Source organism: Platalea leucorodia (genome assembly GCF_965183815.1).
Source record: "Platalea leucorodia genome assembly, chromosome: 2".
NCBI classification, from domain to species: Eukaryota; Metazoa; Chordata; class Aves; order Pelecaniformes; family Threskiornithidae; genus Platalea; species Platalea leucorodia.
In genome coordinates this window covers 59979929-60002922 of record NC_138824.1, presented here as the reverse complement: position 1 = coordinate 60002922, position 22994 = coordinate 59979929, and the positions used below count along the sequence as shown (strand labels likewise).

General features: G+C 37.6%; 1 protein-coding gene across 3 annotated transcripts in view; it reads left to right on the top strand.

The window, feature by feature from the left end:
* FGF14 (fibroblast growth factor 14) overlaps positions 1–22994 on the top strand; it is a gene marked incomplete at both ends in the record, with an annotated part of 406449 nt that overhangs the window by 296743 nt on the left and 86712 nt on the right. For 2 of the 3 annotated variants that reach the window (XM_082330757.1, XM_082330758.1), the window contains 2 exons: positions 6754–6864; positions 15536–15639. In XM_082330757.1, coding sequence (XP_082186883.1) covers positions 6754–6864; positions 15536–15639 — 215 coding nt within the window. The remainder of the gene's footprint in view (positions 1–6753; positions 6865–15535; positions 15640–22994) is intronic. The other variant, XM_082330759.1, reaches the window with a different exon arrangement.

Genomic DNA, 22994 nt, shown 5'->3' with positions numbered 1-22994 from the left:
ATTTTCTTTTCATCCTGGCCACATCTCTTTGGAGTCCTCTATCTCTAGTAATATTACTTGTTCCTGAAGAGGATTTAAATGTAATTTGCGTTTAACAGTTCTCATTTTGCTGGGGTTTTAAGTCTTTGTAAACAAATGTACTGTAAGACCTAGAGACAAAACGTCAGTGCACATAAATGGAAGGGAGCACATTTTGCAGTTAACATAAAAACATTTGCAATACAAAGGCAAGGACGCCAGCACAAAGGGTACGATGCTGTGCTTTCAAGAAAAGCAACCATTTTTGCAGAACTCCGACCTGCTTTCATAGTTTACCAAGAAATTTCATAAACGCTGTGGAAGTGCCGATGACAATGACAGCACAGGAACGTAGGAGGACTCTCTGTTTCTCCTAAATGTGCTCTCAAAGTGAGGTTCTGCGGGAGACGAGCTTGTGATGTGAGGCATGAATGGACAAAAAGTAGAGTTAAAAATAAACACCGAAGTTGAGTGCCCTGTAATCATCGTGAGGACAGAAAAATAAGTGAGCACAGAGAAATAGGCTCACAAAGACACTGCGTTTCAGAATAAGTACTATTATTACTTACGGGAACAGGGAATAATGGAAGCTATTGCTTTTCTGAGTTCACATTATATCCTTTTCCCCTTTGTCCTGAATAGAGCAAAACTTTCTTTTAAAAATATTTTTCTTTCAGGTTTTTAATTAAATTTTAGTTTTCTGGTGTGTATTATGAGATATCGAAAACATTATTATTAAAATCAGAGAGCACTAGCATATAAATGCCCGTATTTTATCACTTCTTATTAACAATGAGAGAAAGTAAAAACAACACGATCAGAAACTTTGAAACATTGAGACACCAGGTGACAGGATAGTAAAAATAATAAAGAAGTTAGGAGTGTATAAAGCTTTTGAATGCAAGAGCTGTATCATAAGAACAGCTGAAGAGTTTAATAATGAAGGAACATTATGGTTTTAGATGCCTATTTTAGGATTTTATCACCTTTAAATGAAGTACAAAATTCTGCGTTTTGAATTCCCCATTGGCTTCATACTTGCTTTAGGACGCTTGCTTTTGTGGTTGCGTAACACGCATATCAGAGGATCCTGCACTTTTATGTGCTGAAATGATGATGCAAAACTTGCCAAAAACAAGGGAAAAGGAATGTAATGCCATCATCTGTGCTGACTGTACTGTTGCAATTAAACATAAACAGTATGCTTGAGAACAAGACAACTTTTGGAAACTGGGAAAAGCATTACAGCAGGAACTGAAATACCTGAAATGGGAATCCAAAAAGGAAATGTCATTTTACATGGGTTTTGGTCCCTCCTTCTGGAGGTGAATTGCCTAGTGGAAAATGTTGCTAAAAATACTAAGTAGTGCTGACACATGTTTAAAGGTTTGAATAGTATCCAGACATTAATCTGAAGCATTGATAGGTTTCTGTGCAGAAGTCAGTGAAGGGCTGGAGGCTGCCTTGAACTGTGGTCTAGTGGATGGGCTTTGATCCCACCTTTGGTGGGTAGTTAATTATTATACAAAGTCAAATGACTTCAGCAAGAGAGACTGCAAGAATCCCAGTCCAAAACTCCACACAACACTATTGTCAGGGTACTCTTGTGTGAGATGTCAGGAAAAGTGGCCTTTTACATGTCCCGGGCCTTATGAACTAACTGGAAGACGGATCTGGAGTGGGTGAGACGCTCTGCGCTTTGGGTTGGTATTTTGCTTCCCAACTTCACAAAAAATCTGGGGGTTACAGCTTTTTCGGGGTTTGATTTTTTTTAATCCTAATACAGATTATAAATGTTTTTGCTATTTCAAATAAAGTTTAATAGATGAGGGAGAAGATTCCTAACAAATGCTGATCATAACATCAGCAAGCAAGAAATGACAGTCACATCATGGTGACTACTGGAGCACCAGAAATCTTAAAAAAAAAAAAAAAAAAAAGATGCCTGATTTATTCTGGACCAGCATGAATGGTATTTTTGGTACTGAAATATCCAAAAGGAAAAACTGCAGGAGGGAAATGCAAAGAATAAAGGGCAAGTAAAACGTGAAGGACCTGGAGCTACCAGTTGTTAACAGAGTTTGATGCTATGCTATCTGAGCAGAATGTACCTCTAAATACTGGCTTTCATTTGACTCGCTGAGCAACTCATTTTGTGACAGACTGGTAATTGACGGGATAGTGCAGTTTATTCTCAAGAATGTGAGTTGATATGAGACTAACCCACCATTAAGCATTTGCTTGTCAGCTCAAACGGGCTTTTATTTAGTGCCTTTATTCAAAAGAGGGAGTAAGTAAATAATGACAGGCAAATAAAGGCCTCCTATGGTAAAAACTAAAAATTAAAACTCCGGTGGGTGCTAAGGGATTCATTTTTCATGGTGTTAAAATACAATGGGCATATTCACCATTGTTCTCTTAGCATTGTAAATTCATCTATGTTTGAACATAAAGGTAAAAACCTTAACACCCATATTTAATGAGTTTGCCTCCTTGTTTATTTTAAACCTATAAAATTTCTAGAGAGATCTGTCCTGGCAGCCTGTGGGGGTGGGGAAGGAGATGCTAAAAGCATTCTGTTTGTAAACAGAAAATAGTCTTAATTCAAAACATAAAGTGTCATAATTGTTCTAAAGCAAGAGCTGCACTCAGCCCGTCATGAGTTAATGCCAAAGTCATTTCTGTAGCCACTATTCAAGGGAGAAGAGAAGACATCTTAATTAAACTCTGCCTTTGTTGAGGACATCAGAAAAGCTACTGACAGAGTGTGCATGCTAACTGCAATCATGCATCCTGCTGTTGCCACTGACAAGGAAAAAAAAGCAATAAAAGCGGGCCGCAAGTGGCTGCTGTCACGCAGGTTGCTGTGGAAGAGAGGCTTGAGAAGCTGTTGCTTTGTCCCTTCTGTACAACGTCTTTGAATTTTTAGCGACAACCTCCAGTAACTACAAGTCGGAATAATTCTGTCCGTGGTGGGGCATTGCAGACTTGTCACGCTGAACTCTTCAAAATCAGAACTGAAGGTGGAAAATAAGATCAATAAACATCATTAGGAGATGTTGAACTGTCCTTTCATTTTGATCCATGGTGAAGTTTGCTGGTTTGGTTTTTTTTTCCCCTGCAGTCAAGGTGTTTAAAATTAAATAGAAACAGTATTTTTCACATAATCACCTCACTGTGGTGGCTAGGACTTTAAGGGAATTAGTAGCAAAATATCTGTAATAAAATCATGAGAGCTGGGAACTCTTTGGTGAGCTCGTCTACTCTCATCCTGTTCGTTTGTGTTTTATTATTTTGCTGTATTCTCTTGCCATTCCCTTTATCTTTCATGTGGGAAGAAAAAGGCATGTGTGGGGTGTAAAGGGTAAGAGTAATTGCTGGTCTTCCCACCTGTATCACTGCAGTGGGAGTTAAAAAAACATAACGTATCCAGTGCACCTGCGGACAGGCAGCATCAGTCTTCTGCTGGTGTTTCTGGGCATTGCTGGTCGCTCCTGCTTTCTAGCAGACAGTAAAAAAGAAAAAGTGTGGTCAAGAAGGATTTGAGAAACTAGTTTGTAAAGCTTCTGAAGCTAAGACTGTTCCTCTAATATTATTAAGTGACAATGGGTAGATAAAACACCATAGAAATACAGGGACTAGCAGATTTCTCTTCTCTGCTTGCTGCCCAGGTGTCTCAAAAAGGACCTGAAAGAAACATTTACCTTTCTGCAAGGAGGAGAGATAGATAAATTCCTTGCCTGACAGGATTGTCTGCTTCATCTTGGAGATATTTACCTTGAGGCTGTATGGAGTAGTCTTTTTGACTATTGCTTATTATGACTTGCATTGAGATTAATGTGTCATTTCATACATCTCCATCACTAAATCTGGGTTGCTCGTTGGCTAAGATCAAAGAAATACCATCTCTCGTTCCCCCAGTTTTTTAAGCACTGTTCAGCTAAAACATTTAGTTGTTATTTACTTTGATCTGTAGATCCGAAGTGCTGTGATATATATTAACTAAATATTACAAGTAAGAACTAGTAAAAAATGCATGATTAAATTACTTATCAGGAATAAAAGTTTTAATCTTGCTAAGGACAGGTAGGAACTTAAGGTAGAAAAGATGTTCTTAGGAGGCTGGGTAAAAAAGGTTCTAATAATCCACAGGAAAAAAGGAAAAAGAAAGTTTCAGTTGCTACATTTCATGGGAAAAAAAAGACTTTTTTTTCCCCCATTTATTAGTCTACAGAGAACTGCTTTGCACAATTAAAATATTAATTAGTATCACATTATTAGTAGTAAATTCCAGTTTTCAATGAAACATTCATTGTGAAAGAGCCATGTTTTGGGACAGTTTTGTTCAGTACTCTGACAAATGAAACCATTAAAACTGTATACCAGTGAGATATAACACGTGACTAGGATCCTCTGGTCTCATGCTATAATAGTTATCATTTTGCCGTGTTTGGACTTGAGTGACCAAGTAAATGGGGGATTCATACCCTGTCTCATCACACAGCCTGAAATGCTAGCTTAAATGAGTAGCTATCCACCAAATTACTTTCATTCAGATATAATCTTGGATAGCTGGTAAAGCAGGGTTAACTTTAAATAATGCTTTTGGTGAAAACAGACAAATGATTGTGCAATTTCTTGTTAGAAAGTAGATTTTATTTGTGAATTTAGAAAAACGAATAGAATGAGTATAAAGAACAACTTTGAAAGTCACTTCTAAGTAAGTTTTACATTTTTCCCTTGAAGCAGTAGATGTAAACAGCTGGTGATAGTGAGGTGACTGTACTTTGCCTTCCTATGATACTTCTTTGAGCTAGAAATGATGATAAACAATCATTTATTCATGATTCTTTGGGTGTAGAAACTGTTTTTCAAAATATTGATATTTTTCCTGTAAGTACTTTTTACAGCTCTAGTTTTACTAATATTTTTTAAATATTTTTGTTTAGTCTTTTAAGATGCCATTTTAATATGTGTAAAGCAAGTATGTTTAAAATCGCCAATTTGGAAGTGCACATTGAAAGCATGGGTTGATAGGAATAGTGCCTGTGTAAGAGGAACTCACTTTTCATTTTTAAGTTATGAAAATACTTTTGAGTTGCCTGATGAAGTTGATTGAGACAGTACATTCAAAGAAAATACAGTTTGTTCTGTTTATAAATTTAAAAAATATTTGTTTCTGGGTATTCTTATATAAAGACAGAGAAACTTTTGCTAATGTAAAAATTCACAGAAAGCAAAATTTGCAGTTAAAAGAAAAAAAAGTTGTAATGTGCTTACATGTTGATCATCAAATGTTTATATTATTTATTTCCATGCCTCAAAAGTCTTAACAGTGTTAATATTTACAGTAACAGTTACTATGATATTTACAGTTTAATCTCCTATTTTTAATTTTAATGGGTTTATTGTTTAATATGACTTTGTAATTTGTATATTCAAGAAAAACTTAACATTTTCATAATTGTTTCATGGAACTGAGCCTCTATGGAAAACTTCAGAGCATTCCACTCAGAGGCAGTTTTGTTTATTATTGTTTATTTTCACCTCCCCTTAGGATACTGTAAGTAACCCAGCATGATTGATTGTGAGAGCAATTATACACAAATTCAAGGGAGATTTTATATTCTGGCCACAGGGTTGCATGGAAATAATTTCTGTCTTCCTTAGAAGTTCACTTGTTCATTTTATTACATATCTGTCTCAAAGTCTTTATCATTTTAGTTCATTAATGTGGAGCTAAGCATGATACAACATAGATGCTTTTAATGCCAATGTTCCCACAAGTTTATGTACTGGCTGCCTGGAGTTGGGCCTAATAGTTTATGTTTAACAATATTAATACCGATATCACACAGAGGTAGTGCTGTTGATTTTTTTAAGATGCGATGTCCTTTTTCTCAGCACTGAACCAGTTCTGCAGTAGCTTAATTTGTGATTTGGTAAGGCACTATCCTTGAGATGAATCATAAAGTTGTGGCTTGGCAGCCCCTGCCCAATTCTTGACAATTTTCATAAATGCAGAGTATTAAACAGGGTAGCTTAACTGTTCAGCTACCTGAACCTCCCATACATTTTTAGCTTACTAAGGGTTTTTTTCAGGTTTTTTCCTCTATTGAAGGAGGGTTATGTCTTGCCCTGACTGTGGGTGTTATTCCCTGGGGGGTGGGAGAGGGCACGTGAATTGTATCCGCTTCTAGATTGGTAAAATATTTTGGGAACTCTTCAGATGGGACTGTTACAAAATATTATACCAGATTAAGTTTATCACTTTTGGTAGAGAGTGAAAGGAGACAGACCTTTTCCTCCAAGTGTCCTTAAAACTTATGTGAAGTATACTGTAAGTTACTAACACATATGAAACGAGTAGGGCTTTTAAAATATTTTCTTAGTTTCTGTAAGGCTCTATACTTGTTGCTGAAGTCTAAAATTGTTTGCAGGGCTTAATCTGGTTTAAGTCTTTTGACTATGGGTGTTTGGGGTGTTCTTTTTTTCTGTGTTTTACCTGTGTTAATTATAATGAAGGATGTTAGAGGCAGAGAACAGGACACGCAACTGGCCTAATAATACTCTGTGGCAAGATTTTTCTCCATCTCCATCAGGACCCATCCTGTTGTAGTACTTACTTTTAAGACGGCAATGCTTCTTCACCAAACTTCCTCCTACAGTGAGAGAAGTAGGGATAACTCTTGGAAAAAGTTTTGAGGCTAGTGACAAAATATGTTTGTCTTTCAGATCCCCAGCTCAAGGGTATAGTGACCAGGTTATATTGCAGGCAAGGCTACTACTTGCAAATGCACCCCGATGGAAGTCTCGATGGAACCAAGGATGACAGCAGTAATTCTAGTAAGTGACTGCCCCAAGGGAATGTCTTAATCGCACACGCAGATTGCATCGCTCGAGTGTGTACGCGCAGACACAGTGTTAATGCCTTTGGAGGGTTTCTGAATGTGTTTTGTCGAAAGGAGGAGGGTTCTGTCCATTCGAAGCCTAATGACAGCCAGCACGGCTCGTGCAGGACGTTGGCCTAAATGTATTCCCTCTGAAGGGGGAGGCATAAGTGCCGATGGACCTCAGGGGTGAGATATTCAGGCCAATGGTTGTGTTCTGGTAATTTTATAAAAATGGTAAAATTACATGAAAAATTGTTTTATAAAAGCTATATATTTAACATAAATATCTTATCTTCAAATAAATAACAAAAAAAAGAGATGGAAACAAAAATTCCTTGAAAAATCTGATCTGCCCTGATTCAGCAAAGCAAATAAGTGTATGTCTAATTATCAAAGTCCTGCTTAAAACCCATGAAGTACCTTGCTGAATTGGGGCTAAAGATCCTACAGTCCCTATACCAGCAAGAGTTCCAATGATTTTAAGAGAATTTCTGCCAGTGACTGCAACAGTGGCAGTTTTCAAAAATATTCCAAACAAAAGTGGTCTTGAAAGGCCGTGTGGGTCATTGCTTTAGTACTCTTTTCCTACGATACTGCCACATATTTTCATTCAATGAGCATATATGCGCTTGATAACTTCAGCTGCAAATGATAATTAAGCAAACCTATTCTTACTCTAGGAAGAGCTGATTTTTAACTTTCTGTTTAGTAGAGAACATTTGTATTTTATTTATTTTAATGATAATGGCATATTTAACTAACATATTTCTGTGTGATCATGAGGTCTATTTTAAGCATTTTTAATACAAAATATTTATTTTCTTATTATGCATATGTAAATAAGTCTTTAGTTTCCTCAAAAATGTTGGAATTAGGCTACAGAAATTAAGGGATTTGAAGTTTCTGCTTTACTTTGGTTAGGTCCGTGTTTTATCTGTTAATGCATGGCTGTCATTTTTAACACATTTCACCAACAAATAGCATGATCATCTTTTATTGTTCTATTTCTTTTTAGAATTGAGAAAAATAATTGATTAATCTATTTTGAAGTGTATTTCTCTGCTTGTTTTCCAAGTGTTTTCCCCTGGCCCCTGTTCCTTGTTTCTTTTCTTCCCTCGGTGTGGCCCTCTCTCATGCTCACTTCTGTACTGGACTAGATAGTAAGACCTCGTACAGACAAGATCATTATTGCTTTTTATAGAAGCTTTACCTGTATGCGGTCCCAGAAATGTGTCTTAGAGTGCGAGTGTGTCTCTCTCTCTCACTCTGCTTCTCTCTCTGCCCATCTCCTTCTTATTTTCAGCTTCAGTGAGGAGGTGTGTATGACTGCAACAATTTTGGAATGTTTTAATGTTATATCTGCTTTTTTTTAAATCTTAGAACTCTATGGATTTTGAATCTTGGCAAAACTAGACCATAGTGCCTTACTTTCCTCTTTCTGCTGTTGTCAGCTTTACAAATCTTCCTTTTTTTTGCTTACTATGTCATTTTCCCTTTCTCTCCCCTCTTCACTGCCTTTCTGGATTTCCATCTGTCTGCCCGTCTCTCTTAGTCTTGTTGTTTCAAAATGCAGAATGAATATTCTATATTATAAATATTCTGAAATACGGAACTTGTCCAAACTCAACCAAATACCACATAGCAGTATGGCGTATTTTGGATAAATACTGTTAGATAATCTTGTGGTTTACTTCAACATGATTTTTAGCCTAAAACGAGGTTTTTTCATAACGGGATTTTTTTCTGTCTTTAGCTGGTGTGATTCATTATTTGTGTCTTCACTAGTCCAATTTTACAATATCGTTTAGTAAAGACAGTTTAGACCATAAGGATGTAAAATTAATGTGTGTGCCAGGAAAGCACACAATCTCCACCTTAAGTTTTGCTAGTATATATGTATCAACACTATATTGAGCTGAAAAAATTGGTCTATTTGGTATATTCATGAATATGTGAATATGGGTCTGTCTTTCATGCTGTCAGTCTTTCTCCTCAGTTCTTTTCCCTTTCCACTCTGTTTCCTTCCATTTCCTGTTGAACTTTTTGTTTCCTATTGCTTTTCTTTATTGCAGCATATTTTGTTTTTCCTTTTCTCTTTTACTTTAAAACAATAATTTTCTCAGGGATAGAATTCCTAGTATTTTGATCTTTTATTTTATGAGCTCCTTATCATGATAATTTCTGCCTGAGGCTTATCAGTAAATAAGTTTTGGCAGCTGCCAGAGAGGGAAAATCCTGCTAGGGGGAAAATCCTGCTTCTGACCATGGAGCTTGCAGGCTGCCCATTTAATGTGCCCAGTGGGCGAAGGGATGGACATATATGAGCTGTCAATAGGACAGATAGTATGCTTACCTTGATAGCGAGGATGACATCCGTTTGAAGTGTGTTTCTTAAAAATGGAGGAAATACAGACTGCCGAAGGGTGTGCATCTCTGCCAGCCTTCCACCTGTCTTCTGCACTATTCACTGTCCCTGAAGCCTGTGAAAGAGTCCTCCTCACGCACTGACCATCTGAGTAGCTGGGTGTCGGAGAAGCCAGAGTGAGTGAGTAGCGAGGGACAGAGAAGTGATTTCTTTTTTGTCTTCAGCAAGGAAACTGAAGCTCAGTCATGCTGCTACTTTTTGTGCTGTTGCAATCTATTCTGTGTCAAGCAGTTAGAGGAGTGCTTGAAGTTAAAATTCCCTCAAGTGCATATATCATTTTGTACTCATTTTATATGTATGTCACTAAACATAAGCTACACAGTATTGGAGTCACAGTGTTATGGAGAGGTAGCACAAAGTAAGATTAAGATGTAGTCTGTTCAAATTGAGTGGTTCTGTTCACACCCGTTTTTCGTTTGTCTTTAAAGCTTCTTGGTAGTCTCTTTAATGTGACTTTTTGCTTCTATCTGAAGTCAGAATGAGTTTTAGCAGTATTTTCGGTCAGCTGCTGTAGTGCAAGCCATTCTCCCCACTCACCTCAGGTTTGAGTATGCAGAGATAGGTGGCAAGATTTTTAATGTATCGCTGCGCACAAACCCTTGCATGAAAAAGGAAGAAAGATGTGACTGCTTGTAATTGCATCCCTGCACGTACTTTTGTCTGCTCATGTTGGTGGCCATGCTATTAGAACCCAACGTAAATAGCCTGATGGGTTTCAGTTCATTTTTGTAATTTCTTTTTATATCTTTTCCAAGTTAGTGATGTTCTGTGACAGAGTATGAATAAATGCACCGATTGGTTAATGGTGCTGAGTTTCCTTAAATCACATCACCAGATCAAGGCTGTTAGCTTGTGTGTACAGTCTGTATTTTTTTGCCAAACTCTCAATGATACGTGGAAAGAGGCTTTATTACATTGCTTTTCTTGTTTTAGCTGGTTTTCTCTTTTTCCTTCCTCTAATGTCTTACAGTTTCTGGTTTGTTTTTGTGGCTTGCTTGTAGTGAAAGCAGGAGTGACGGTGGTTAAAGCTGTAGGCTTGGTTACTGAGGTCCTACTCAGCATAGCTGTCCCTCTCTAGTTCTGATTTTCCTGGATTTTGCAGCAGTTCTCAGGTGTGAATGGAACTTCCTTCAGTGTTGTCCATGGGCCTCATCATTATTAATTAGGAAAAACAAGCTACTACACACAGAAACTATAAAGAAATAGAAGAGATTTCCATGTTGTGCTTGTGGTAACAAGCAAGCATTACACTGCCCTCCTCCCCACCCAAAATGGCTCATTTTCAGGCTTTGGTTTATCTTCAAAGTTTTGTCTCATGAATGAAGGGTAGATTTAGTAGGAAGACTAATTAATTTGGGAAACAGGCAATTCTGATTCTTTAATTTCTGAGATTGAAACCCTGAATCTCTTAGCCCTATGGCTTATTTTGATTCACCTGAACAGTGTATCTCAGCCAACAACCACTGAAAAAATTCAACATAAATTATGATATTTTCCTTGATAACCAGATAAACCTGATTTTAACACTAAAATGTTGCTATTTGTGTCCCTTATGAAATTACAGTCATGTTTAAAACAGATTAAAAGAGCATTACTCATTTGTAGCCTTATTTCATAAACTGATAAATGCCAAAGTTAACACTACCCAAGCAGCTTTGATTTGGCTGTGCTGTGCACATCTCTTGCTTAATTATGCAGTAACATGCTTTACTTCTTTCATGGCACTTGGTACCTCATGGAGCTGCTGTTCAAGAAATCATGCAACCATTTAACATTCCTTTATTTTCATCTTTTAATGTATGTGCCTAATGCTCTATTTATATTTTCCAAATCGAATATGGTAGTATTAACTTTTTAATGTCTTCTGAAGTATCTACCACTATAATATTTTTGTTTGAAAATATTAATAAAATAATCTTCACAGCACCCTTGTAAGGTGAAGGAGATAATTAGACAGAAATAAAGCACATGAAGTTTAAAAAACAACACCTGCAATGCTGTTAAATTTGGATTACTGAATGTTAAATTTGGATTACTGAACTGAAATATTTGCAGTCTGATTTTTGCACAGTTTTTTACTGCAGTTTGCCTTCCAAAGTATTACACACGCATTTAGTCATCTATTTACATCACCTTTGGGAGTTAGGCAAGCCTGTTTCTCCCATCAGTATAATCTTAGTCAGTGTGACAGGATCAATGGAGGCCATGTTCAGCCATACTAAAAAGTACGTTTTAATTACATCTTGTGTAACATCAGGCAGTTAGAATGGGTTTGCTCCATAAGAAATTAATGGACAGATCTCTGAATATCAACCTCCCTGCACTCATTGCCAATCTAAAAGATGTTCTGATGGAGTCGTCATTTTTGCCTGTAGGCCTGCAGATGGAAATAAATTAAATAAATAGTTGCCTTGATCTGATTGCAGATTTTGTGCTGTGGGAAGTTTTGTTAACTGACACCAGGGCAGTGCACGTGCAGAACAGACAGCAAGTTTATAAGCCTTGAGCAAATGGTCTCTAGCAAGCTTCTTGAGAAAAAACAGTGATCTCTAGTAGCAATTTTCTTGTAGCGACAATTCAGTCGTACCTAAATAGACTTTCACAAGGATATGGAAACATCTGATTTGAGGCATTTCAGATTTCAAGTTAATAGACCATGATGGTATTACATAAGAAAAGGAAAAAGAACTGTGGTGGTTTTGTGTTTTGCTCAAGGAAGGAGTTATTATTTATCAAAAAGTGAACTTTAACTTTGGCTAAAACTTTTCGAGGATTAGAATCCAATTCAAATTTGTTCCTGCAAATCCCCTCCATGACATCTAAAACAATAACTTTTTTCATGCCAGTTGTTCCTGTTAACTGCCCCCTGCCCCCATTTTCTGATCTTGTGTGTGGTGGGAGTAGGCTTGCAGGCTTAGGAAAAGGAAGAGAAACCATTTGCTTTACAGTCGTGGTTTAGATGGAATACAAAGCAGAGCTAAGGGAGTGTGCACAGCCTCAGTGCTGACAAGGAGAAAGGGTTTTACTCGCACCATTTTTGCGGATTGGTTCACTTGATTTCCCTGATGTTCCCACGTCTTATTTACAGTTGGATTTCCCAGGCTTTATACTTAAGCGTGCAGCACGGGAGCACTGAGCACCAGGCAGAATTATATTTCCTGGGCTGTTCCAGGGTGCTCCCTCCTCTATCAACTCATCTGTGGACTCACCGGGCTGGGTTTAGGTACATAAAGATGTTCAGGGACCTCACTTAGTTTTGGTTTTGGATCGTTGTCTTAAAGATAGAGGGAAGCTGGGGCCATGGTTCTTTTTCACATCCCCCTCGGGTAAGGGCATAGCTTTGGCTGTGCAGACCTGAAATGCCAGCAAACTCTGCAAGACTTTCTGCTTTTCTCAAGGCAGATTCCTATTAGAGAGGGGGATAGCACAAGTGAATCCTAGGAAGGTTTGAAATGTGTAATTGGGCACAGAATTCCAGCTCAGTAAAGAGTACTGCACAGCCAGGTTCTGGAGGAAACTGAATTTCCTTCAGCCAGCTTCAGAGCACGTAAAAAACACATGCTGTGCCTTACTGGTGCATGTTTTGCTGACCTCAGTAGGAAGCACATTGCTGAGCGTTTATCAATCAATAATTGTAGACTGGCCTCCCTAGTTTCACCCAAGTCTGAAAGATTTTGTGGAAGTTACTGAATATTCTGTATGTGCAGAATTACAGCATTTCAGATCACTCTCTAAAATTTTATGATCTTAGACTAATTACAGGAGCTCTGACAAACTCCGATTAAAACTTGGTGGCAGTAAAAGATACATTATATGCCCTCTTCGGTGCTTTCTAATTTCACCAGCAACTATAAGCTGCTCTAGTAATTTTATAGGTTGCATAAAACACTGCCATGTTACAGGCCTCTAATTCTCCTTCAGTGGTGGTTGGTTTTTTCCTAGCTTTGCTGCTTTATTTTTATTGGTAATACAGCAAATTATATCTATGTTCCAGAAGTTTTGACTGAACCACTATGATTTGGAGTTATTTTTCATTAGCAGTTTTCCATGGCTGACTTGTCTTTTGTGTTCACCTCTTTTCTTTATACAAGTATTGTTTGTTTTTCCTTCCTGGTGTCCCCTCAATTGTTGCTGCCCTCCCTCTAGCACGGTGTTCATATCCAAGTTTCCTCCTGGAATTTCTTTTCTTCTAGAAAAAAACAAACTTCACTGCCACCTGAAACGTAGTTTTGCTGTGACAGACTCCTCCCCCACTATCCACAATAGTGGTTTAGCTGGTTTTGACATTGTTTCGTTTGAGGGTAATGGCTGATTGTTTTTTTAACTTCCAAATTATATCGAACATCTGAAAGCCCTCAAGTCATGCAGTGTTTAGCCTGTATACTCTTAGGATATCTTGTCTGTGAGTGCCATATTTCACTGGTTTACATTTATCTTGGATCGATTAGAGAGGGAACCTTGTCTGTATCCAGTATTTTTCTATTGAACAGCCCGGTAAGATCCTAGCATGATGGAGACTTTTGGAAACTACAGAAATGAAAATGCTATATATTTGTGCTAATTCTTGTCTGATGTCATCTCTTCTATTCTTCTTTGTAAACCCATAAATTTGTTTTCTGTTCTTCCAGACCTCTTCTGAATATATTTTTCTTTCTACAGCTGTAGGAAGTGCTCTGCTATAACAATTCCCAGCTTTATACTGGCTTTGTATGTTCCTAAAAAGATCTTACGTTACATATTCTTTTTCTGTGTGACAATGTTGAAGGAAAGGGTTTTTTTTCCATTCACTTCTATCTTTAAATTCTAGTAGTCAACCTATGTTTTTTCTCAGTTGTAAGGATTTGATCATCTTCATCATAAACAGTCTGTGGCTTTGTGTCCTTTGACCAACCAGGAGTTTTCACACCTTGAGAAAATGTGCTTATCCACTGAAATTACATGACCCTTTTTCTCTTGATTTGGACTTTGCCCCTAGGATTCTGATTGCAGATAGCCTCATACGGTACACTTTCTAGTCACACCTATGGATGTCCTTCCTAAATTTTGAGGAACTCACTGTAGGTGTTACTGTGTTCCTGAGACCTGGTTTGGTGAAACCATGGTCCTCACTGCATATGTTGAACACACAGGTTGCGCTTTTGGTTTTCATTCAAGGATTTGTGAATCCTTGACTCATCCACAGCGGAAAAACACTTAGCATGAACTCTGGCTCATCCAGATCTTTTCTTCCAAGACTGTTTGATGTGTGCCTTGCATCTAATTTCCTAGTATGAGTCAATAAACTTAGTATAGGTGTGTGCTGGCATAATTTTTAGAAGAAGAATTGGTCTGTGTCTCCTACTTACATCACTTTTTCTTTTGTTGTTCTGTGGTGAGGCTGGTAAACTCCTGCTCTTCACACTGGTCTTTTTCAGACACTAATCAATGCTGTGGCTGTTTTTATTATTACAGAGGTATATACCATTGCTAGGGTATCTGCTATTAGCTGGTTGGTTTTTGTTGTTTTGGTTTTTTTTTCCCCCAGAATTTCAGTCTTTGAGCATGTTGTATATTCAGCTTAATAGCATTTATGCACATTTAGAGTCAAGCACATATTTCAATGCTTTTCTGAACTAGGGTAAGCCTCTGCCATTACCTGAGGTCTGTGTACTACTTCTTGTATCAAATATATCATTCACAAAAGCAAAACATTATTTTTGATTTGAAATCACAGACCCCTTGAAAGCAATCTTTAATGAGAGCACATCTTAATCCAAAACCATAAAAATGCCTAAGAAAATAAAAAGCTACTTGCCAGAATCAGAGATATATGTTTTCTGCAGGGTATCTCACAAGTATTACCCTTATGATCAGTTTACATTGATGACGGAACTGTTGGGCTTTTTGACTCTTTTCAGATTGCCTGAGATATTCATGTCTGCAGTGCTGCATAGATGATTACAGTCCAGTCTACTGTGCTTTGTATTTGCTAGTTAGCACTTCTGCCAAATACCGAACTATTGGAGGACTTATTGCTAGATACTTAGGCTTTAATTTTAAGGCTTAACTTTACTAGAAGCAAGATTTTCTGAATTAGTTTAATTTTAAAATCAGAAAAAAAAATACAGGGAGTAGTTTTCTTTCTTTTTACTAATGACGTTTATTAGACTATTTTAATAACCATAGTATATTCATATCTGGTCATGTTTTTTCTTCACAGCGTTATTCAACCTTATACCAGTGGGACTTCGAGTTGTTGCTATCCAGGGTGTAAAGACTGGGTTGTATATAGCCCTAAATGGAGAAGGTTTCCTCTACACATCAGTAAGTACCTGTCTGAACTCTGTTTAAGAGGCACAGCTGAAGTTGAAATCTACGCAGGAATGAGATGCATATTCACTTTTAAGAAGTTCTATAATGTCTATATATGTATATACATATAGTACACACACCTGTGTACTCATGTATGTATGCAGCATATCTATAAATGGGATACAGTAGAAATTACTGTATACTAGGTATGAAAGTCTGTGTGTTAGCAGTCCTAAAAAAACATTCTGTAGAGCTCTTTTTCTGGTAGGCTATACTGGTAGTGTGCAATACATCACAAAGATCATTATTTTCAATTAAACTCTCCAGAATTTTTAAATAAAGACCTGCAATTATTTTCTTAGTGACCTGTTGATCAGAATTCAAAAGCTGCTCCAACAGTTACTTATGGTTTATCACCATAATCTTGTAATTGTATGCTTAGCATTATTGATTTTTTTATTTCAGATATCAGGAAAATAAAGACTATATCTTTGTAGAATGATAAAAGTTTAAGAAAAAATCTTTTGAGTCACAAAGAAGACTGCTGGATAAAGTGATCGGAAAGTCCTCAGATTGTTTAAGATATTCCAAATGATTTAATGCTAATCACTCAGTGTGTTGTGAATATAAAAATCCTCAGTTTCATGTAAATTTAGTGTCTTAACCTCCTTTGAAAAGCAAACAGACTTTAATATGAACAGGCAGTTCTGTCAGGTATTAACAAGGTGGCTTAAAGGATTTTTCATTACTATATTTTTATTGCCATCTATGTTGAATTTATTTACATAGTGCTTTTTCCATTTTTTACGTCACGTAGTTCTTAATTCCCCACTGAGTTACAATACACTGCTTTGTTTTCAATGTCCGTTGAAAGGAAATTGGACAGATTAAGTTTCTGATGCCCTGAGGGAAAGTATTCTGTTTGTTTCAAATATACAATTGTCCTGGAAAAGCTAATTAGGAAGAAAAAATGGAACTAATCTTCAATGCCAATGTCAAGGCAAAGAGAAAATTCCTCCTCCTAAAATGTCTGCTGAAAACTCTGGCAGTATGATTGAAAACATTTATTTTCTCTGTTCAAAATAAAAAACTCTGTCACAGGAAAACATGCAATATTTCCTGTCAGAAGGAAGAAAACTAGAAGAAAACACCTAGAGCTATTAAAGAAAATGCATTGCGGACTTCCCAGTTCCATCACCTCATTTCAGTAAGATGGCATGAACAGTACTTTTTTAATATGTTGGTACAGTTAAGAGTACATTCTTGCCCAGCACTGTTTCTGAAGTGAGTTCTCAGTCCTTCAGAAAGAAATATAAATTTCAGAAAATGTACCAGTTTCCTGATGGGTAGTTCTGCACAGGGAGGGACCCTACATGAACAAATTCTGGCAGCTACTGTGTTTATGTGGAAATGGTCCAAGTCAAATGAATGGTGTCATCTGGGCAAGGGAAAGGAGTGGAAAGTACAAGGCAAGATAAGAAGAGATGGCTGGATCCAGACTTTTAATAGATGTGAACAGAACCCTTAGAACATGTTCAGGTGTAACAAGATAGTTCTGTCACACCAGTGAGAATCTGAATTGCTTTGTTCCTATGTCTTCCTTTTGAGCAACACAGATTACTTGGGTTGTCATAAGTCTCATGGATATAAATAAAAGATTATGTATAAGGCAAATGTAATCCACGTGTTTAATGTTTTGCAGGATTGCATATACTTCATTGCCACTAATGGCAAGATTTTTGGACTTGATGACTTCGTATATTCCTGTAGTTATTGGCAACTTGTTAAGTACTTCTGAATTTTGTTCTGTGAGTGTTGTTATGTTTTGAGTGTATTATTTGACTTAAAAATTTCTTGGGAGAGTGTCTCAATCTGTCATTTTACCTTGTGAAAGGTAAGGAAATGAGTGTTTTTGGAATGTACAGCTTACTCTTCCTCGTGCGGAGAATGGAAGATGAGTGGCCCATTAGGGGACACAGAGATGTGACACATTAGAAAATTCAGTGCAAGCCTTTAGTTTTGGTATGTCTACAAAATGATTTTCAACTTACACTTTGGTCAAGTTGAAAAGTAGTAATACTTGGTAATCTAATGCAAATTTAAAGGTAGTGATTTCAAAACATCAGTGCTGTAATACAGGTTTGGTTGTTTCATGTTAACATATTGAAAACATTGACAATACATTTTTGTCTTAGCAATTGCCTGCTTTCAGCTTAGAGACTAATGCATTTGAAAATAAGAAGACAAAGCATCAGAGAGAAGTCTGTCTTCTCTCTGAGGATCAAGATGAAGATATACTGCATGCAGAATATTTTAAATGCTATCGTTTGTAGAAAACTATTTTTAACCAAACACTTTCTATTACTGTCTTGTTGGTGGCTTTTTTTGACTCTTTGTCACAGTTGTGTATGTGTTGCACCTGCAATGCAGAAGTTCTGTATTACATGTCATATATGTTTTTCCTGTGGCTATTCAGGGGAGGATGGGAGAAAAAAAGTTTTCTAAGTTTTGTATGCCAACTGTCATCACTGAAAAGAAGTGCCACATAGTGGGAATGTGAGTTAAAATTTACATATATTTAGATATATTACCAATTTCTTATAAACATTTTAAAAAACTGAAGCATGCACTATAGACTAAGCAGCATTTATAGTCTAAGTTGAGACCGAAGTCCTGTATAGTCCTTCTCTGCAGAATACCTCAGTATCCCTTTTTCCATTCACAGTATATGAAATCCATAGGTTGTGAGTATATCCTATGTGTTGATGCCTCTCTTCAGAGATTGAAGGCCCCATCTCAATTATTTTTATCATAAGCTTCACGTGATGTTGACTAATTAAGCAACAACACTGACAGGAAAGGTATTATGTGTGATCCTGCTTCCTCTGATATGAAGCATTCAGTAAAAGGAAAATGAAGGTACAGTGACAGACCAGTTTTACATATAGATTATCAAATGCAGATTTGCATTGTTTTCTTGCTTTTTTAAAAAAAAATCTTTTTTTTAATGGTTGTTTGTGTCAGTGTGGAAGTCTTGTTTTTTCTTATTTTATTCTGTCATATTTAAGATTTTTTCAACTAATTCAGAGAATTAGAACTAGGAAAAAAGTGCAGAAATATCATAGAAGAGTGTTATGGCAGTATTTCTTTCTTAGAAATAGAAGGACAGCAAATTGTGTAGGAAAGTCAGTCTCAAGAGCTTTTCATACCTATTTTGCCTGCTGCAGCAGTTGAGATTTGTATTCTGTCCTTTGGGGACTGATCGAGTCAGGGTCCCTAACACACACCATCAAAGCCTTGTCAAATAAAGGAGAAGCAAAATCTTTGGAGTTTGATACGACTTTGCAGAATTCCTGAGAGAAAATACTCTTCCAAAATTATAACCTTATTTTTCAATGTATTTAAAGTAATTATTGTAATACCATGATTCGTTATTTTCTATCATATAAAATATGAGAACAAGAGCCTTTTCATATTCAGTTTTTTCCTTGCACTTTTAAGGGTTAGCCCACTTAAAGACTATCCATGAAGCTCACCTTTTTTTTAAGCTTTGGTCTATTGCATCCAACTTTATTTCTGTGTGTGTATGCATACCTATGCTTATATATGTATATCCATATATATCCACTCATAATTAGGATATATTTATTTAGTGACAGCTTCCCAATTCTAGGTGTATGTTAGTGAGCAATGAGAATTATAAAACTGAGTTGAAATTTATTTTAGATGGATTAATGAACTGTGAATAATTCAGTATTTACGACTGACTTCATCACTGTGAAAGCTAGTTGTAGAAGCTGGATTTTTCCACAAAGAACCATCTCAGTTACTAGCAAGATTTTTGACATAATAGCTATGGACTTCATATGTTAAAGTCCAAAAATATGCCTTACTCCTATCTCACCTTTGGAAAGGGTGGGCAAGATCAGGTTTTATTTCCAGGGTTGAACCTGTCAAAATCAAAAGGACTGGAACTGGCTCCATGCACTGAAAAAATGAGCACAGCCACAGGGATTCTCCATGGGGAACAGGCATTGCCCGCAGCAGGAAGGTGGCAGCGCAGTACATGGCAGAAGCTTTTGTTGGTTTTGATGCTAATTTTGGTCAACTCACTTTGCAAAAGGTTCATTAGTTCAACTTTCAGGGGGGCTGCAGCTTCTTGTTTTGCTTCTAGGATTTTCTGCTGTCATAACAGGATGAACTCAGAGGTAAAACTTATAATATTGTCGTGGCTTAACCCCAGCTCGCAACTAAGCACCACTCAGCTGCTCGCTCACTCCCCCCTGGTGGGATGGGGGAGAGAATCAGAAGGGTAAAAGGGAGAAAACTTGTGGGTTGAGATAAGAACAGTTTAATAATTGAAGTAAAAACAAAATAGAACAGTTAAATAGGTAAAGTAAAAGCTGGGCACACGAACAAAGCAGAACAGGGAATTCATTCGCTGCTTCCCATGGGCAGGCAGGTGTTCAGCCATCCCCAGGGAAGCAGGGCTCCATCACGTGTAACCGTTACTTGGGAAGACAAATGCCATCACGCCGAATGACCCCCCCTTCCTTCTTCTTCCCCCAGCTTTATACGCTGAGCATGACGTCATACGGTATGGCATAGCCCTTGGGCCAGTCTGGGTCAGCCCCCCTGGCTGTGCCCCCTCCCAGCTTCTTGTGCACCTGGCAAAGCATGGGAAGCTGAAGAGTCCTTGACCAGTGTAAGCACTGCTTAGTGACTATTTAGCAACAGCTTAGCACTACTTAGCAAGAACCAAAACATCAGTGTATCATCGACATTGTTCTCATCCTAAACCCAAAACACAGCCCCATACTGGCTACCAAGAAGAAAATTAACTCTATCCCAGCCGAAACCAGGACAAATATGTTAGTCCATTTTATGATTCCTATTTTCCTAAGGTGAGGATATGATAGTCTTCTTGGACTATATCAATGAATTTCTCTCAGGAATTACTTGATGTATCTGGGAGGGTTTGGAAAGGCTACTGTTTTTTTTTTTTTCATCCTAGGAGCAGTTTAGCAGGGTGTTCTCAACATTTGGTGGCTATCAGAGTAAGAGAAAAGGGAAAAACTAAACTGTAGAAGGGAAAAAATTCCTAACCCTAAACCACCTTTACCTGCTTGTGCTTTCCTCTTCGTGTTTCCTTTTTAACCATTTCTTCTGCCAGTTTTCACTGAGACCTGAGATGTGGACAAAACCAGAAAGGGAAGAGTATGCCTGTGATATTGTCAGCAGCAGATATTAAAGTCATAGCAATCCCCTGCATGGTTTCTTAGTAAGGCTGATGAACTACAGAGGTGCTTTAAAAGATGACCGAGCCTGCAGGGCCAGGCCTGAACTGCCTGGTCACCTCTGCCAGCGTGGTGCCGGGCTGGAGTTGTGTGCTGCAGCTCCAGAGCTCCTCTGCTGTGTATGGGGCAGTGGGAACCTCTCTGGGAGGGTGTAGAGAGTAACGGAGAGACATGGCTGCATTCCCAGGAGGGCTTACCAACTTTTTATGAAGTATTTCAGAATTAGGGACAGCACATTACTCACTTTACAGAATAATCTTCTTGTAAGATGGTGGTTTGTGTTTGATCTGCCATGGTACGCGGTGTCGAGGGTGTTGGAAGGGTGTTGGTTGGGTAGTGTTTCTGCGGCAGTAGGGTGCCAGTCTGCATCACAGCCTTCATGAATGAGAGAAAACATCAATATCTGTTACTGGGAAGTGTATTTGTTGTATCGCTCTGGCAACTCTCACCCGAAAGAAAAACATTTGATGGTTTTTCCTGACATTTCAGCAGCTTTCCATTGCTGGTATTTCCACCACTTCTTTAAGCCCACATAATTGACCTCTCTGAGGAGAACAAAATTCAGCCTCAAGGAAGAAGATAGGAGCATAGACAGTACAGCCTGCAAAGAGTGAGAACTGAAGTAATCCATATTTCTAGTACATAAATCAAAGTCAAGCGAAAAATAAGTTTCTGGTAGCTTTTCATAGAGCCTCTCTTTGGAATAAGAACACTTAGCATGTGCAGTAGTTTGAAGGTTCAGAGGTACATAAAACCTTATAATAAACAGAACAGAAGGAAGTTTAAATTAGACAAAACCAAAGAGGAAATGTGATGGTTTAAAATTAATATTTTTTTGCAAGAATAATGAAAAAGATTAATGTGACATCGAGGCAGCATTTTTCTGTTGAATTTTTGTTGTCACAGTATAACAGTGGTTAACCTAGGTTTTGGCAGAGGTTGTTCCCTATCGTTCAAGGTACTGTAGAAATAGTTAGGAATGTGTCTATTTAGAGGGATGTGGACAAATATGAGCTTGCTCTATGATTTTAAAGAGGTAGGCTTTTGTTCTTGTAGTCAGAGGTATACTGAATGATAGAATAGGGTAAATCTTGTTGCTCTTGAGGTATCTGTGGTTTTGTGAACGTAAGCACATCAGAGTGGAGTGGCTCCTTTAATAATATTGTGTTCAATAGGAAACATGACTTTCTTTCTTATGTCAGACTTATGCTTTAGGGTCTCAACATGCTCCCACACTCTTGTGTCCCAGCATAGACTTTACTAACACAGAGATAGGACCTTAGTTCACTTGTCATTATCTGTGCCTTGGAACTACTTGGGCACACTTTGGAGAGAGGAAAATGGGTAAATTTAATTATTTGAAAATCACAGCTTCTGATAAAGACTTTTGAAAACCAGTTCTGTTAACAGCGGTATTTTTATGAGTGTAAACGCATAGACCTTACACAAGCTCCATCAGCTAATTTTAAGGGCTTACCACCGAAGTGCTTTCTTATGTATGAATACCTTCTTTGCATAGCCTGTTATCTTTTATTCAATTTGGTATGTGTTGGAAGGTGACCTATATTTGCTTCATATGACAAAAATTTGTTTGAGAGGGCAGTAAATAGCACATTTCAGGGCTGCATTCCTCCGTAAGTTGGGCTGCATTGCTCAAAAGGTAAACAAGTTCAGCATGTTCCAGAAGTAGTTGAAATACACTGACAGGGAGGAGGAAAACATCTGCATGGTTTATACTTATTTATATCTGTGTCTGGAGGTAGATAATTTGTCTCTCAAGTTGCCTGCCAAAAATAAATGTAGAAAATTGCTAATGTATTTATTTATTCTATGGTGGCACTTAAGGAACACCTGATAACATAGCCCTGCTGTATTGTACAAAATAGTGCCAGATGTCCCTGCTACAGAGTATAATAGAAAACGGGTTTAAAGTACATACTAAGTCCATGACTTTTTTCAGTGGATTAGGCTTTCAGTACATTTTTGATTGAATGTGCTGAAGCCAGTGTTTTCACACACAAGGTAAGGGAAAAAGGAGGCATGCACAGACACATGAGAGTTTGATAGGGC